General features: G+C 40.3%; 1 protein-coding gene across 2 annotated transcripts in view; it reads right to left on the bottom strand.

Annotated features, from left to right (window-relative positions):
- Positions 1-16639, bottom strand: part of GPR158 (G protein-coupled receptor 158) — a 211193-nt gene that overhangs the window by 56018 nt on the left and 138536 nt on the right. For both annotated transcript variants that reach the window (XM_054192154.1, XM_054192155.1), the window contains exon 6: positions 553-662. In XM_054192154.1, coding sequence (XP_054048129.1) covers positions 553-662 — 110 coding nt within the window. The remainder of the gene's footprint in view (positions 1-552; positions 663-16639) is intronic.

Raw genomic sequence — 16639 nt, 5'->3', positions numbered from 1 at the left:
TGCATGTGAATGCACTGCCAACCCCGTGGAACCCAGAATTTCCCACGCATTTTTGCTGGCAGGCACTGACGCTTGTGAGTGTGTAGCCTGTCTGCTGTGATCGCCTGAAGAAAGCAGCCCTTGACTTATGAGCCATAAGAAAACACAGGAAGTATATACGCCATAGCGTATTGTTCTACCCACCATCACTGCATCGAAGCATCTCGCTATGAGCACTTTGCAGGGAAACTTTTGAACACTTCTGAACAGTCTACAAACACTTCTGTATTTTCCTATATTCAAGGGAAATATATTCACCTTCTGTGAAAAGGAGTTCTTGCACAATTTTACAGCTGATGTATATGTTTTTAATCAAATCCTGTCTGCATTCGTAGTTCTTTACTGGGATTAGCAGCATATAATTTGAACAGGAATAGTGAGGAGAAATACACAGTGGTTTCAAAAGTCTGAAACGGCGCTTGTTTATGATAATATTTGCAGCTCTTCCATCTAACTACTCACACAGATTGCACATACTCCCACAGAGATGGAAATTAATAATATGTGAAATACCTGTGCAGCTTGAGCGTCACAGTTCCATAAACAGTAGCAAAGCCCAGAAGACGAACCCATCTTAGGAGAACACAGCGAAATACACTTGGCTCAAAATACAAAATGACAACCTATAGAACAGAAAGATAGAGAGAGCTTCAGTACGGCTTTAATGCGAAAGTATTTCTTCATTCAAATGCAGAATAGTTGCAAAACAGGACAGCAGACATATTTCAGCTCGTACTGCTGTATATTTAGATTTTCTAGTAAAGTGGCGGGATGATCAGATCAACCAGCTGGCACGGTTCTAGGCACCAACTCCTTTTGATGGGAGCTGGCAAAAGCCCTGTGACAGACTGCGAAGTGACAACACTTTTAAAGGCAATTCCACTGACTTTTCTTAACTGAGTAAAAACATGTATCCAGAGAAGAGGATATAATAGACAAGGGCATTTTCCTTGAGCTATTCCAGTAATATGCAGCTGGCCTAATTCTGGTTTGATGGACTGTATTTACTAGGTTACACTTCAAAGTCGCTCCTTCTAATAAACCTAGCAAAATGATAGCTGCTCATTTTTCTCTGCCAACTATTCTGCCACCCTAAAAATGATTGCAGTAGCCTCTCTCTGTCCAAAACCCCAAAATCTCAATGTCATACTTGACTCCTTCTTATTCTTCCCCATATATTTTCTCTAAGCTATACCAAATCTCCCTCACCACTTTCTTAATGAAAATAATCCTTTTGTTCACTTATGGATTTCTCTAATCATGTCAACAGAAGGGTCCTACTGGCCTTTTGCTCTATCTGCCAAGCACCACGCATGAGGACAACACTCAATGAACGGTAACATAGAACTTGTTCTGCAGGTATAGTGCATATAAAAGCATCGTCTCCAAGTAAAATGCCACGCTTATCTAAAACAGGGCTGCTCAAATGGTGGACTCAGTCATGATCTGAACCAGGAGTCCACTTCTCGTTCCAACAGACGATGTCCCTGGTGTCCTGAGGGATGATCCTATATTCCCTCCCCACTCGTCCGGCCCCACCAGGAACCTGTTGTCCCAGGGATTTGGCTGTACGCTGTCCCTACCCCACCTGCAGAGCCTGCTTGGTCCAGCAAAGCTAGATCCAGTGCATCCCACTTGTCTGACCAGAACCTGTTAGAACGACCCAATGCACTACAGTACAGATTAATTGGGTAATCTTGGTCTAGAGAAAAAAAGCATTGAAACATTTCGGGCCATCTGCCACAGCTTCATTTAGAGTCAGTACATTCTGGCAGTAGAGGTAGTATTGTGCCTACCGGCTGCCACATGATATTATTTTCCTAAGTAAATGCTTTTCTATGTGGGAATTCAAGCTCAGGACGTTGGCCAAAAGCCCAGCACTACGTCCTTTGGGTGACATAGACATATTTAGGAGAGTGGGGGCAAAAATGGCAGACATGTGGGCTGAGACATAGAAGAAGCTGCTGTGCTTTGCTGGCATGTGTTTCTTACAGCAGAATCAAGCTATTTCTTTAAAAAGTACTGTTTGTTGAATCAAACCACGGTGCAAAATTTAACCTGCTATTTTCACTGTTATTGGACTGACGTGTTTCAAGGTAGACTTTTTTTTGGGAATCTGAGAAATTCTGCATGTAGGGAAGGGAACAGCGTGCAGCAAAAGGCCCACCTCTCCTTGGAAAATCATCTGGAAAACTAATATGTATCCGCACACACATGAACATGCTTGTGCAAATAGAGCACACAGCAAGAAGCTTCCCAGAAAGACCTGAATGGTAGACCTCTTATCCTAATACACCGTTCTACACATTAGGACAGTTGCAGAACTAGAGCAAAGTCTGTAGCAGTAACCTGCCTCCTGAGGTTTGCCAAGGGGTAGAAAACACCCTGTTTCATCTTGGATTCTTCCAAACTAGAAACACAATGCCAAAAAAGACTGGCATGAAGAGATTCTGAACATTTCAAAGTTGATCTGAAAGCAGAATTTTTTTGATGGTTGGAATGGGAAGGCCTGAAAACTTTCCAGGCACAGAATTTTCTGAACAAGGGCAACAGCTCTCTTTGCCATGAAATCTGACACAGCAATTTTATCTGCATTTGCCTGTTAAAATATTATTAACTCCTTGTGTCTAGAGAATCTCATTGATTTGCACTGAATGATTTGTATGAACAGCTGAGGCATTTGGGCTAGCTATCAACCAAGAAAGCACCGCTTCCAACGCAGCATGGTGTGAGCTGGCATGTGGCAGCTCCCCGGGAAGGCTCCAGAGGCAAGGCTCCGTTGGAGAAAACTATTCTCATTTCCCCATTTGAATGGAGACATTTTGGAACTACACTTTCACCCAGTGGTCAAGTACATTGCAGAAGCTGTGAAAGACTCGATCCAAGTTTGATTCCCGTTTGGGTCTTTTGAAATTCTCTTCCTACGTTTATATGACGGAGAATAGTTGCAATGCCCTCCCCAAGGGCCAACATCCATTTCTACTTATTCTTCCATAACTCGCATGTGGTCTGACATGGACCAAGGCTTTGAACAGCAAGAATTGCTATACTTATGTTTTGCTTGCTTCTTAGGCTTTCCAGAAGGTTATTCTAGGAATACGTCCTTCCCATCAGGGCTCACCGGGATGTTCAGGTGACTGCCCTCTCCAAGCTTTTGTCTGCATTAAGTCTCTTATAAACACAGTGAATTTTAGGGGTACAATTTTTAAATTGAATAATCTTTAATGGATTGGAGCCAAGGGGCTACAGAAACACTTCCCTGGAAGCTCACTACTCCAAATGCCACACTCGAGTTTTTAATCTTAGTGGAATCACATTCTTGCAACGAATATATATCTGGTGAAAAGCATGTCTGCTACACTCCATGCCTCACTCTCCTTAGCTAAAAACCAAACAAAAAAAGACACATAACACAGAGAAGTCTTGGTTTTGTTCCATATCAGCCTCTTCTACCTTCTGGTTACCAAAACCCCCATTCCCTACTGTTATTCCCAGAGAAAAGCCTTCCTCAAAGTGACAAACAATATGCAGCAAAGGGTTGCTGGGCTCCAAGCTAGGAGCGTAGGATGAGCACAGAATTAACGCACGTACCCAGGCTGCTCTCAAGAGAGCAAGGGAATCCCCCTGCAGTTCTAAAAGACTGCTCTGCCCACCAGAAATCTGACAATAATTCATCTTCCCTTTTTGCTTTTATAATGCATTAGACCACGATAGCAGCATAAATCTCACTAAAAATGCTTAGAGGTTTTGCTGATGCATGTCACAAAATCTATTTATTGTACATAAGGCAATATGATATCCTCTGTTTCGCGAGCTCCTGAAATCCATTTAAATACGAGACATCAGCTTCTGTTCCTTAAACAACAAAGATCTGGGGAAAAAATATTTGGAAACCAGAAGATGAGAAGTCAGATAGTGCCAGTCCATGTACCGGTTACTGCAGCTGTGCGTGAGACTTAATAAACTGTGGCTCATCTCTGTCATTTGGACAAATGCATTTAGATGTTTGCTTTTAACCTCAATGCGTTTTAAGCTATTATTACTCTTGCCAAAGCATTGTCCCAGTAGTCATGCCACCACTTGTGGAGTCAGAGATGAAAAGACTTTCTAAGGTCACCAGCTAACTGTAAAGTAGGTCTAGAGCTGGAGAGTTACGGACACGGAACAGAGACTTCCCTTGCTGACACAGCAATCATCCAGCTCAGTTATTCAACTGACATGATGAACAGACACTCTAAAAACAATGTCTAAAGACAATGTCTCTAAAGACAATGGCTAAAGTCGATACAGGCAACTTGCCCACTACGGCAAATTTTTGTGATCAGGACAGGTAGTACAGTGCAAAGACAACTAACATTGAACAATTTAATGTTCAAAAGTGTATCGGACATCATCCTCACAAAAAATGAGCAAATAATGAGGTTTACAGCCTCTGTGCCATTGCTTCTTAGAAGACATACAGCATTTAGAAAGATTCTTTAGAAGAAAAAAAACAAACCCATCTTATCAGAGCTCTATAATGTAAATAGCGAGCAATACTTCTGTGCAACACAAAATATTCTTTTGGTCTTTTCATATTAACTTTACTGTGCACTTTATAAGATGATTAATTCTGCCCGTCACCTTGGGCACCAGATCCAGGCGAAAATATTTTAATTAATACTGTGCAGTTCACTAACGTGCATTGTCTGGGATTCAGTCGGCCTAAATCAAGCATATAATTTCTACCTATGTTGTAGGGGTCTAGTAAATCAGCCCTACTAATGTGAGTTCCATAGATAACCCACAGATAAAGGCAGATACCTTGAAGAACCTTGAAGAAGTTCAGGACTTCAGCTACTTGGACAGAATCTTGGCCTAAACGCTTCAAATACGCATCTCCACTGACTAGAAAGGTACTTGAAGTTGCTTCACTAAATGTCAATTAATAATGTGTATTAGGAGGACTAAGTCAAATACTTTGTAGCCAGCTCTAACAATTCTGTAATGTATTTAACACAAGTTGCTTTTTACTTTGATTCTTAAACCATAAAAATCACATGAATAGATCAAAACCCCATTTTCCTTTTCAGTCATCAAATTTCCGTACTTCATGTTGAGAGGGAATGGGCAATGCTGTAATGTCTCAAAAGATCATAAGTCAAGAACAAATATTTTAAAAAATACACGGAATTGACAGTGCTACAAATCCTAAACCTAAACATGAAAATTTTTGAGCAGGACCTTAACTCAAAAAACCCCAAAGTGTTCACTTTTGAACTCTCCTTATTTTTGCCCTCAGTTGCAGAACCATAGAATGCTTTTGGGGTTGGAAGGGACCTTTAAAGATCATCTAGTTCCGAGTGCCGTGGGCAGGGACGTTATCCATGTTAGGTACACGGAAATGAGATACAGAGATTAGAATTTGAGCATCAGCATCATCTGGTTACAGATCCAAGGTGAAAATCACCTAATTTAGATAAAAGCAATGCAAAAGTATTGATTTTTTTCTCATTTTCAAATAATCAAATTTGTTTTAAAATTGTGCCCAGTTAACTCAAAAAGCTATACAGAAAAACTACCTACATTTTCATTTAACTTCAGAATTTGCTGCAAGTACTCTGCACAGTTCAATGCAGGACATGACACAGCCATTTAAGTTAATACCTTTCGAGCTAATTCCATTAACAAGCATCTAGGAGCTACTGTGAAGAGATCCATCCGATCTGTTCCACTGCCCAACACCATCTGCCCTTGCCTGACTGCAGTAACTGTCTTGGGCTGTCTCTAGGCAATTCAGCTTTGGAACAAGCCATCGCTTCCTCTTGGTATCCTGCTGTGCTTTGAGATGGGCACTCTTCTTTCCTCTGCCGTGTTTCAGTAGTTTCTTTCAACACATAAAATATCCTCCACGGTAACCTAGTACATCCAGTCACCTATTAACGCTTCAGTCCTAATACTGAGAAGGGATTTCCCGCAACAGAGATACTGTTTGCAATGTTAGATAAGCTTGCCATCCAAACTCATAACAGTCTGGCACTACGCTTTCTAGAAAAGGGACCAATCCACTTGTATGTGGGCACACTGCCATCTTAACAGATGGGCATGAATGAAGGCATTCATGAGCCTACGTACACCACGGGCACCACATACCACTGTTCCAAACATGATTCACAGCTCAGAGCATCTGCTTAAATATTAGTGAATGCACAACTCATTATCCAATCCCGTACTACCAACAAATATTTCCAGTACAACTACACAAAACATTTTAGAGGTATGATAGCAGCTGAATATATACTTAGGTTAATTATATAAGAACAATTCCATCCATCTCCACCCCATTTTTAAAAACCACATGTGCTTTTTAAGCCATAACATTTTATTCTAAAAGGCCTATGCACACACAGTACCATCAAATCCTGTTATCCTTGCAAATGTCACAATTTTAAAGCAGAGTTGTGCTGGATCATTAGCTCAATGCCTCTGTAAAGCACACAGTTGCTGCAGGAAACCACACTAACTACTCAGTAGGTTTAATTCTTGCCTCTGAATTGGAACTGAATCAACTCCTCACTACATAGCGTTGGAGGCACTCTGCTGCTGGGGGCAATGCGTTTCACATAAGATGTATGTCAAAGTCAAAATACAGCCATTTAAGACCTTTTGGGTTTCTTCATAAAAGAAGACAAGTTCTTCCTAGCTGCCCACACAAAGTCCAGCTTGAAATTCTGCCTACTGAAATCCTCTTTTCCCTCCCACTATACTTTCAACTGTAGATAGGTTTTCTCCGTCATCTTGTCTTAAAGCATATATTAAACCTCTGGCTGTGTTTCAGCGAAGACATGTCTTGCCTGTAAAATCTTTTGGAAGCCCACGATTCAGTATAAGTGCATAACCACCAGCACTGGTGTAAAATACAAGCACAGAGCTCTAGAACTTGATTCATCAGAATGCTTTGCTATCACCAAGTTTTACTATACTTTGGATTCATCCCCATCAGGCAGTAAAAGCAGATCTCTAAAGCTCTTTACAGAACATATTTTTTACACTGGAGCTCATTTAGCCTCCTGAGAGATTTATCTGGTGGATTAAGCAAACAGAACCTTCAAGATCATTCTGGTTTGATACCAGACTGCATACTTAGAATGCCTTTTTATCAATACATCATCAATTTTTTTGCCTCTTTTTTTTCCTGTTCATAAGGCAGATCTCAGCTAAAGCTTGACAGGGCATCTCTGAACAGGTTATTTTGTGGAAAATAAATGTCTGTGTGACTTCCAAGATGCCATCATGTCCCTTCTCCAATTTGAAGAGAAAAAGTGACAACTCGCAGATCTTACCAGTTCTGGAAATATTCATTTCTAAGGGAGCTGAACACATGGCCTGAAAATGCATTTATTTGCCATAAATTCTAGCCTTTACTAATGATCCAGCTTCACTATTCCTGTTTACATCGGCCTAATGAATAGTATTCTAAAGTAAAGTCATAAAAAGTTAACATATAATCCACAATGTCTTTAAAAAGAGACATGCTTGCACCCTTTAAACAGATCTGCTCACAACAAATGAAGTGTTATGCTCAACAAGGCCCCCGCAGTAGCAGAGGGCATTCCAGGTTTTTTCCTAATAAAGGCTACGACTTTGTCAGAAAACACTTCCTTAGCTTATGAGAGACATAAATTTATGCCCTGGCTGAATCCGTTATAAATGCGAAGGGTTGCAGGATTCTCCAAAGGTGAATTCACAACCAACAAGAGAAAGGGGATACAAAGGAAGACACGACACTAAGCCTGTAGCCCCTTTGGGGAAAGAAAAGCCTAAGAAGCAGTATTACCAAAGGGATGAGACCCCTGCCCAAGGCAGCTGTGGGAACCACTGGGAAATTGAGGAGAAAGAGAAATCACCTTGAAACCAAGCTAAATCAAGAGATGGGTTATCACACACATTCTCTGTATCTACCTCCAAACACAGAAATTAATGCCTAGCTTTTCATTGTAATTGAATAAACTATCTTTAACTGTAAACTTCTCAAATACAAAGAGAGATTTCAATGGCACTGGCCCAAGCAGTGGCGATCCTAAAACAGTAAAACATGGTCATTCAAGAAGTATTAGGTCTCCCAGCCTAAGAGGCTACAGGCACTCAGCTGCTGGAGGTGGCAAATTCAATTTCTCGAGGGTGAACGTTTGCCTAGGAAAGGCGCCTTCCTGACCACTGTGAGTTATTGGATGCTTCTGCGGCATCCAGTACAAGACAGGGAGAAGGTCTGAAGCTCAGAAGTTCCCCTGAGGCCATGATAGGCTGTAGCTAACACTGAAAAACCCAAGACTGAAAAAAAAATTAATCCATATGATAGATCTAGTCACACCCCATCTTAAGAGAGAAGTGAAAATAAAGTCTGAATTGTATACTACTCTTTCCTCGTTCTCATTCAAATGTATTTCTGCTCCACTATCACCAAAAAGCAAAAGAAACAAATAAATACTTTTCAGGGAATCCAAGCAGAAATAGGCTTGACTGGCGCACTGGGTCTTCTTATCCGTCTGCTTTGATATGCCAGCTATTTCTCTGCCCTTGGTATGTATGTGTCCCTCACTTCTGACAGCCTCACATTCTTTAATACGGTTATCTTAACAGCAACCTGAACAGCCTCAGAAATCAGTCCCTGCAGACTTGAGAGCTGGCTGTCTCGGCAGCTCAGAGACTTCAAGCTGGCCAGATGCGGGCTTGGCTGGACGTCAGAAGTTTCCACCGAAAGCAACACATTACCACAGAAGGTTTAAAACCTGTTTAAACACGATTTTTAAAAACAGACACAACTGCTGTGTTTGAAAATTTAAAGCCCACCAGAATCCATGTAGCTGAACGTGCACAGAGGAAAAATGTTTTCCCTGACTCATGTAGGTCACCAGCCACAGCCTTGAAGCACAACATTAATGTACAGTCATTGATCTGATATTAAAGATAAAGATTACTTTAGTAAAGATACTAAAGTAAAGATACTAAAGATACTTAGGAGCTAGCTAGGGAGTTAGCAGCATTTGACTTCACTAAAAAGCAACTACCCAAATGTCTAAAATATATCTGGCTCCCTGTTTTCAAAAAGAGCTGCAAGTGTTAAGAACAGTGTAGATCACATTGATGCTCCACACTTCTTCACTGGCTGTTTCTTCTTCCTAAACTTATACACAAAGGCCTTGGATTACTTTCCAGTTAAATATTGAGATATATGTGAAAATATGGGTCTCCCGATCAAGCAAATTGTCAGGTTTTGCATGGAGATTATTAGAGATGCTCTGCCAGCAGCAACACCAAAAGCAAAGGTAAGCAGGTGGGATAGCCACGGCTCCAGCCACAGGTACATGAAGGATGAGAAAAGAAGCACAAGTGAATTGCAGAGAACAAGCTGAGCTCCTTAATGCTTCAGTACTTCTATTTTCATGGTTTGCATCACGTTCAATAAATGTAATTCAGAATTAATAGAAGCAATTTCATCAGAACATTTTATCTAGGCAACAGGTATGTATGCACAGGCACATTTCAAAAGCTGTTCACACCAATGCAAAACTATGAAAGTGGAAAATCAAAGGAAGTTGTAAGTCAAAATATCTTCTAAAATATTTGCTTCCTCTACTAGTTAACTTTTATAATCCAACTATTTCTTTCACCTCTTCATATACATTTTCCGCTGTTTGACATGCCACTTGGGTAGATGACAACAGTCAAATGAATGTCCCGGTTTCCCTACTTTGTATGTGGAAAAACTTCCTTATTAGATGCACTGCTCTCATCTTTTCTCAGCAAAGATGTAGTCACTCAAGAAGCAGAAAGAGAAACATTTTAAAGAGCAGAAAATCTCTAATGAAAAAGATAGACATCTATTCATCCCAGTCATTTGCCAAATATTTGACACATTTTAACAACAGGGGTTAAGAATATGCTAGTTTCATTTTATGAATGAAGAAGTGCTCTATGCGATACAATATTTTATTAAAAACAAGGAAAATCTAACAATTCATTTTAAGATCATGTCTGCGATTTTAAGAAAAAAGAACCTTTTAAAAACTTAATGGTGAAGTAGTCTATATTAAAATAAATCTTGCAAGAGCTGCAGCTAAATCAAGACATAATAGACTAAATTATTCAGAGCAACTTGCCAAGTATACTTAATGCAAGACACAGGTCATAAAACAGACTCAGAGAGACTTTTGCATTTCATTACAATATGGCTGAAATCCCTACAAATATACAGTGCAGAGAAGGGGGTTTATAGCAGTATTTTCAAATAGTGACTTCTACCTGGGAAAAGAAAACATGCAGCTGTTTAGAGTTCCAAAAATACCTTATCTCCTGGTCTTAATCTAACAAAGCTAGTGAAGTATTTAACACCAAGTTTGTGAGAAAAAACTACCTGATGGTTTAGGTTCTTCAGGAGTACCTCTTTCCTGGCTGCATGCTCTCTCTGATCTACACATTAGGCAGGTTCACGAGCCAAGGGAGGAATTTTATTGACACCAATTTTAAGATGGTGACATGGAAAAGATAAGAGGGACAGAGCAGGTCTTGAAATATCCTGTTAAACCACAGCAGAGTAGGACAGAACCGGCTGCTCCCCTCCACAGGAAAGTTTTTGTCAGTATTTATTTTGACAACCAGTAATTTAGAAAACCTCTCTCCACAAAATACCAGCCGGACATCTCAATCCAGCCAGCGCTGATTAGTTTACTGCAGACATCACTGCTGAACTATCGACTTTTCATTTTCAGCTTATATACCTGTAGCAACAACAACAGTGGGGACAAGCAAAAGGCCATGGTGTGACAAACCTCCGGAGGAAGTGGTGGGAACACTCCGCCTCTTAATGTTCCCAAATCAAGAACGGATGCTCGTCTGGGAAATCTGCTTTAGGTAAACTGAAGCTATTGGCTTCAACAGAGAGGTAACTGGGTGAACTGTGAAAATGAGTGACATACTCTGATGACATGATCTATGATTCCACTGGTCTTAAACCTACATTAATCACATTAAGTCAATTATGTCATTGATATAATTAATTAATTATGGGTAATAAACAAAGTCCAGAAGAAATCAGCCACAGCTGCAAACTCAAAATTCACTCCATAGTAGAAACTATAGAAATATGAAAGAAATACTATTTGTCTTCCTACTGACACTCTTATAGTTCTCATATCACATGGATATGAACATTGTTGCCTTCCAAAAAAATTGTGGACTGTTTGCTTGGCTAAGAGGGCCAGAATGCTCATGCTCTTTGGTTCTAGTCAAAAGGAAAAAAAAATTGTTTTATATAAATCCAGGCAAGAAAAATATTTATGCAGTGTTGAGCTGATAATGATAAATTATTATGAGTGAGAAATTAAAATAAATTTAGCAAAATAAATTTATATATTCAACGTGGTCAGGCTCTTTGGAGATTTTCTCTCAGTCACGTATAATCCCTAGGTGATTTTTAAAGAACAGCATAAATCAGCTCACTCCTCTCTGCAGCACTGGAGCAGAGCAGCCTGCAGAACAGCCCGTCTCTGTGCAGAGCACAGGCACATCACCATGGGTCCTCTTCTCTGGAAACACAGACACAGCCACTACTCACCTACAGATGGCTCAGGGATGCTGCAAAGCAGTAGTTCAATAATGGCCTAATAAAGGCAAAGTGAATTCATGAATGTATGAGTGGGATTACTACCATGGTTGCCTGCAAGAGCAGGGGACCGACTGCAGTGAGAGAGGAGACTTTTCTTCTTATATGTTCCTATGACAACTCTTTTCCTCTAGATTTTCATTAGCAAATATAAGTTATTCACAGAACTTACATTTTGTGATGTATTGCTGCCATTCTGTTTTTTAAGCACAGACCGAAAAGAAAAAACTCAATCACCTCTATAATTAGAGAACAGCTGAGATTACTGGAAGGACTATAGACAAGGAAAAATATTGCTCATTTCCTCACTGCATGTAGGCTCCAAGGTGCCGGCGAATGAAGACTACAGCTCAATTCCTGTCTTCCTATTTTCACTGTCAGTTGGACATGGAAAACATTCTAGAAATAAATTCTGCTACTGCACATTTGTTGTCATGAGGGCTGCCATTTGTCTAGGCTTGTATAGTATCCACCACATTTCTGACCACTGCTCTTGCAACTGAAGAAGTGCTGGGAGTTGGAGACTCTTTAGAAAAGCATCTCTTTCAGGTAGCAGCTCCCAGCTCTTGGTAGATGAATTGGAATTCAGAGGGCCCTTACCTTCCTTGCCATGCACGTGCAAGATACTGCCAGACTAATTAATCAATTAATAATTAATCAAAACATTTTTACTCTTTTAGAGATAGGATTTCCTGCCTCTCATGGAATTTAACCAGCACACGTAACTCTCAACTAGAGAAGTCTGACTCACCAGCCTTTCAAGTCCTCGAGTCCTTTCAATAGAAATAAAAGCAATACAGAATAGATACTTGGATGGTGCCAAAGCGAATGCTTTCACAAAACTTCGAGATCCTATAGACAATAGACATATATTGACACTATGGTGCTGCAGAATTTTATTGTGTTTATGGGTATATGTGTGCATATGAGGGGATATTTGTAAATAAAACACTGAACTTTTTTTATAGGTGTAAGTTCTACATACACAGGCATTTCCTAACTTTTTCTCCAGTTGACATGCATGCATGTGTTTGTACATAAAAAATTAATCAGATGGTTGCAAGAATATTTATATATATGTACATTTCTACAGGGAATAGAAATCTGGAGTGGAGCTTCTAGACACCTGAGCTAGGGAAGACAAGCGAAACGCCAAAGTCCAAGACATTCCAGCCTAAGCTCCCTCTGTATCATAGGCAGAGGGCAACTCACATCGTCCTTCTACAGGAACATAAGGTGGGTTAGGAGTGCTGAACTCCAAAGGTGCCTACTTTTCTCCACAGGCTATACGGGGAGCCTAGGGGTAAAATGTGGTGTTCAGAGTTAAAATTAATAAACTTCCCTCCTGCACTGCAAATAGCTATGTTCTGAAGGGACCGGTGTCAGTTCCATTACAGAAGAAAAATGTTAAAGTCTAAAAATGAAAAGCAATAATCTCAGACTAGCCATACTGAATACAAGTGCCAAGAAGCAATCTCGAGCAATGTATCAGCAACGTAGCTGGATGAGAAGCCTGAGAAGAATTCTTCTTTAAGGACCTCAGGAGGAATATTTCTTTAATAGTACAAGAACAACATACTCAACTCTGAAAGAGCAGACTTCAAAAGCTTCAACATCTGTAGGTGGCAACCAACTAAACCAAACAACAAATCAGAACAGAAATCACCCCTTGGAAATGCTGCACGGAAGTGGAAAATAGGAGGGACGGATCTTAGAGGAGATCTTCAGGAAATTGAGTGTGGACTGGAAAAACTTCAAAGAGTTTATGGAGGTCACTGAGCACTGAGAAGTCTGAAGTACAACGGCGCACGAAAGAGAGGAGTCAGGTGAAAGGGGAGTTGCACAATGTGAAATCATGACTGGGGGAAACTAAGGGTAATAAATAGTCCTGCTCTGTAAAAGAAGGTTTCATGACTTATCAATGATCTGTAATGGTGCTCCTCACCTGAAAATTCAGCAACTGCAAAATCCCTAAGGGACAATAGGCACATCTCGTCTTCCAAATATCGCATTTAGCTAACCCCAGCATACATTCTGGTTTTCCATAAAACTGCCTTGGCAAATGCACAAGTAAATATGTTGATGGATTCTTAATTGTCTGACATGGGCAATTTCTTTTAAAAAAAGAAACAGATAAACCACAAAAACATTTGAGATGTAAGGTTGTATTTGATGGGCATATCTTTGCTCTTTAACATCTTTTTGCAGTTGTCATTAAAAACTTCAGTCCTCTCTCTCACACGATATGAAATATCTTCAGGTCCTAAAGATTTGAACTCAAACACCCAGAAGAGCATTAGGACTTGCAATTGCTGAACTATGCTTTCTCTGTAACTTAGGGTTTGGACTTTTGTGATTAAAACTGCCTTTCATTTTAAACATGTAAAATAACTGTAGAGAAATAAATTGTGGATAAGGAAAAGAAACTCAGAGGACGCATTTTTTTATTACTTTGAAAATTTAGAGGGACTAGACAAATAATCACACCTCTCCTCAGTGTAACAATTAGCAGGTTTCTGAGGAAAGTTCTTGACAGTTAATGCTTTAACCTGGAAAACAACCAACTTCAAGCTATGTTTTTCCAGTGTTAACAGTTGAGGTCCATATGCTACTCACTGCTCATTCCTAAAAATAACTTAAGCATTCACTGGAGCGGGTATTAGAAGCACAGTCTCCCACTTCTAACCAACAGGTAACCTAACCAAAAGGTAAAATACCTTCCTTACTACACTGTAGAGTTAGATTAATATTTGTGGTTATACCCATTTACTACTGCTTAACGAAGCAATGTGAAATGGAACAAGAGTAGCACAAGACACTGAATGCTTCTCATGCTACAGCATCTTAGAGTCAAAGCGCTAAAACATTCTTCACGGTGGTACAAGCTTGTATCTTCTGAGCCAGAGAGGTGAAGTTAACCTAAGTGTCACATCCAGAATGAAAACATTAACAAGTGGGATACTGGATAAAAAAGCTATCTATAGGGTTTTTTTTTACCACCTGTACTTGGTAAGAAAGTAAGGCTTGCATGGTGCACCTGAAGAGAGGGTTTGAATCTGCAGCCCTTTGTGAAGGAAGGCATTTTCCCACGCACAAAAACTAGGCAGATCATAAACCACAAATCCCTCTCCCTTCAGCACGTCCAACTCCCTAAGGTACACCAGGCGTGCTGGCTTTGGTGTCTCTGGCCGTGAGCATACAGCCCTCTAATGTAGAGTACCTCACCTCACCAAAATCAGGCTCTGCAATCTGGAGTTGAGTTTAAGATGAGTTCTTAGAAGACTTGCCATGATAAAAATGGAAGCTATGTTAGGAAACACATTCCCTGCTAATGGCGTAACTATTCAACCATCTTTTTGGTCTCCTCCTTTCAGAGACACTGACCAAAATAACTATAACCAGTACCTGCTGGTTCCCTCCTGTTGCTGCCGCTGTAAAAATAAAGCATCAGAAATACCAGCCTTCCAGGACAAGATCTAATTTGTATTCCTGACACATCTCACTTGCATGGTCCACAAAATGCGTTTAACAGATGAACAAAACGGCAGAAGGAGGCTTTCTTCAAATGTTCCACTCCTTTCTGAGCACAGGGGGAGTCTTCCAAACATTTCACTGATTTATCAAAGGAAAGGCCCTCCCTCTACCAGGAGAAACATATTCTCCTGCATTTTGTTGCTACTGCTTGAGGTGTTGGATAAATAACTGTACAATAAAAACAGCATAAAAGCAGAAGGACAAAATATCTAAGAGCAAAATGAACAGTTGTTACCAGAACTAAGAATGAGATGGTAAACAGAAACCAAAATAACCAAACTCCAGAGGGCCCGGGAGAAACGCAGCAATTTTTCAAAAGAGCAGTCAAGCTGGTAAGACAGATAGAAAGACAGATAGCAATGAGATAAAACACCCAAGCGGTGGGACTGGCCAAAACAAACTCTTCAAGACCCACATTTAGATGAGGAGCTGGGAGTACTCACAAGGCCATGACCTTCTTTTGCTTCAAGGTTCTTGAACGCTTACTATATATATCACAACTATTTATGATTTAAAACAAACCCATTCAGGCAAATTTTGACAGGATTGCTTGTGACATGTCTGAGAAAAAAGCATTACTTTAGACGGTCTAAGGAAATGAACCCAGCAGATGCAGTGTATCACGCTACAAAATTTCATCTACTTTATGGAAGGCACACGTGGAGGGAAAAAAAATCCATTTCTTTGAACTTGCTTAGGTAACTACAAAATCTCAAGAATGTCTGCCATGCTCTCTGGACCAACAGATCACTCAGAGAGTGTTTAGCAACACGGACTTCTCTGTCCTCTGTTTCTTTTTCACCCTGAGTCGTTCCAACTTCATTATTTTCCTGTTCTCTAACCCATTTCATAATCAGTTAAGAAGAAACGTTACTTGAATTTAGGTCAAGGTTCCAAACTTTTTTTCATTTGTTGAAAACAACAGAGAATAACTTTTCCCAACCTTACTGTCTTCTCAATAATTCATTCTCTATCAACTTTCTTGTTTGTTTTATCTGATCCATATATGGGCCCTTGTCATTAATATAAACAATAGCACATGCTAATTACAGTATAAAATATGATTAGTTATCTATTATGAAATTAATTTCATGTCTACAAGTTCTTGAGGAAAGCCTAATACACTAGAGCTTTCTTTTCCAATTGTAGTAAGCAGTGATGGCACCCTACACAGAGAAGATATCCTCCCTGCGAAAAGAAGTGCTCCTTATTATTAAAGCGTGGCCAGCAGGTCGAGGGAGGTGATTCTGCCCCTCTACTCTGCTCTGGTGAGACCCCACCTGGAGTCCTGCCTCCAGCTCTGGAGTCCCCAGCATAAGGACATGGACCTGTTGGAGCGGGTCCAGAGGAGGCCACAAGGATGATCCGAGGGCTGGAGCACCTCTCCTATGAAGACAGGCTGAGAGAGCTGAGGTTGTTCAGCCT

This window comes from Rissa tridactyla, chromosome 2 (assembly GCF_028500815.1).
Source record: "Rissa tridactyla isolate bRisTri1 chromosome 2, bRisTri1.patW.cur.20221130, whole genome shotgun sequence".
NCBI lineage: Eukaryota > Metazoa > Chordata > Aves > Charadriiformes > Laridae > Rissa > Rissa tridactyla.
Note: the sequence above shows the minus strand (reverse complement) of the source record. Positions and strands in the feature narration are given on the sequence as shown.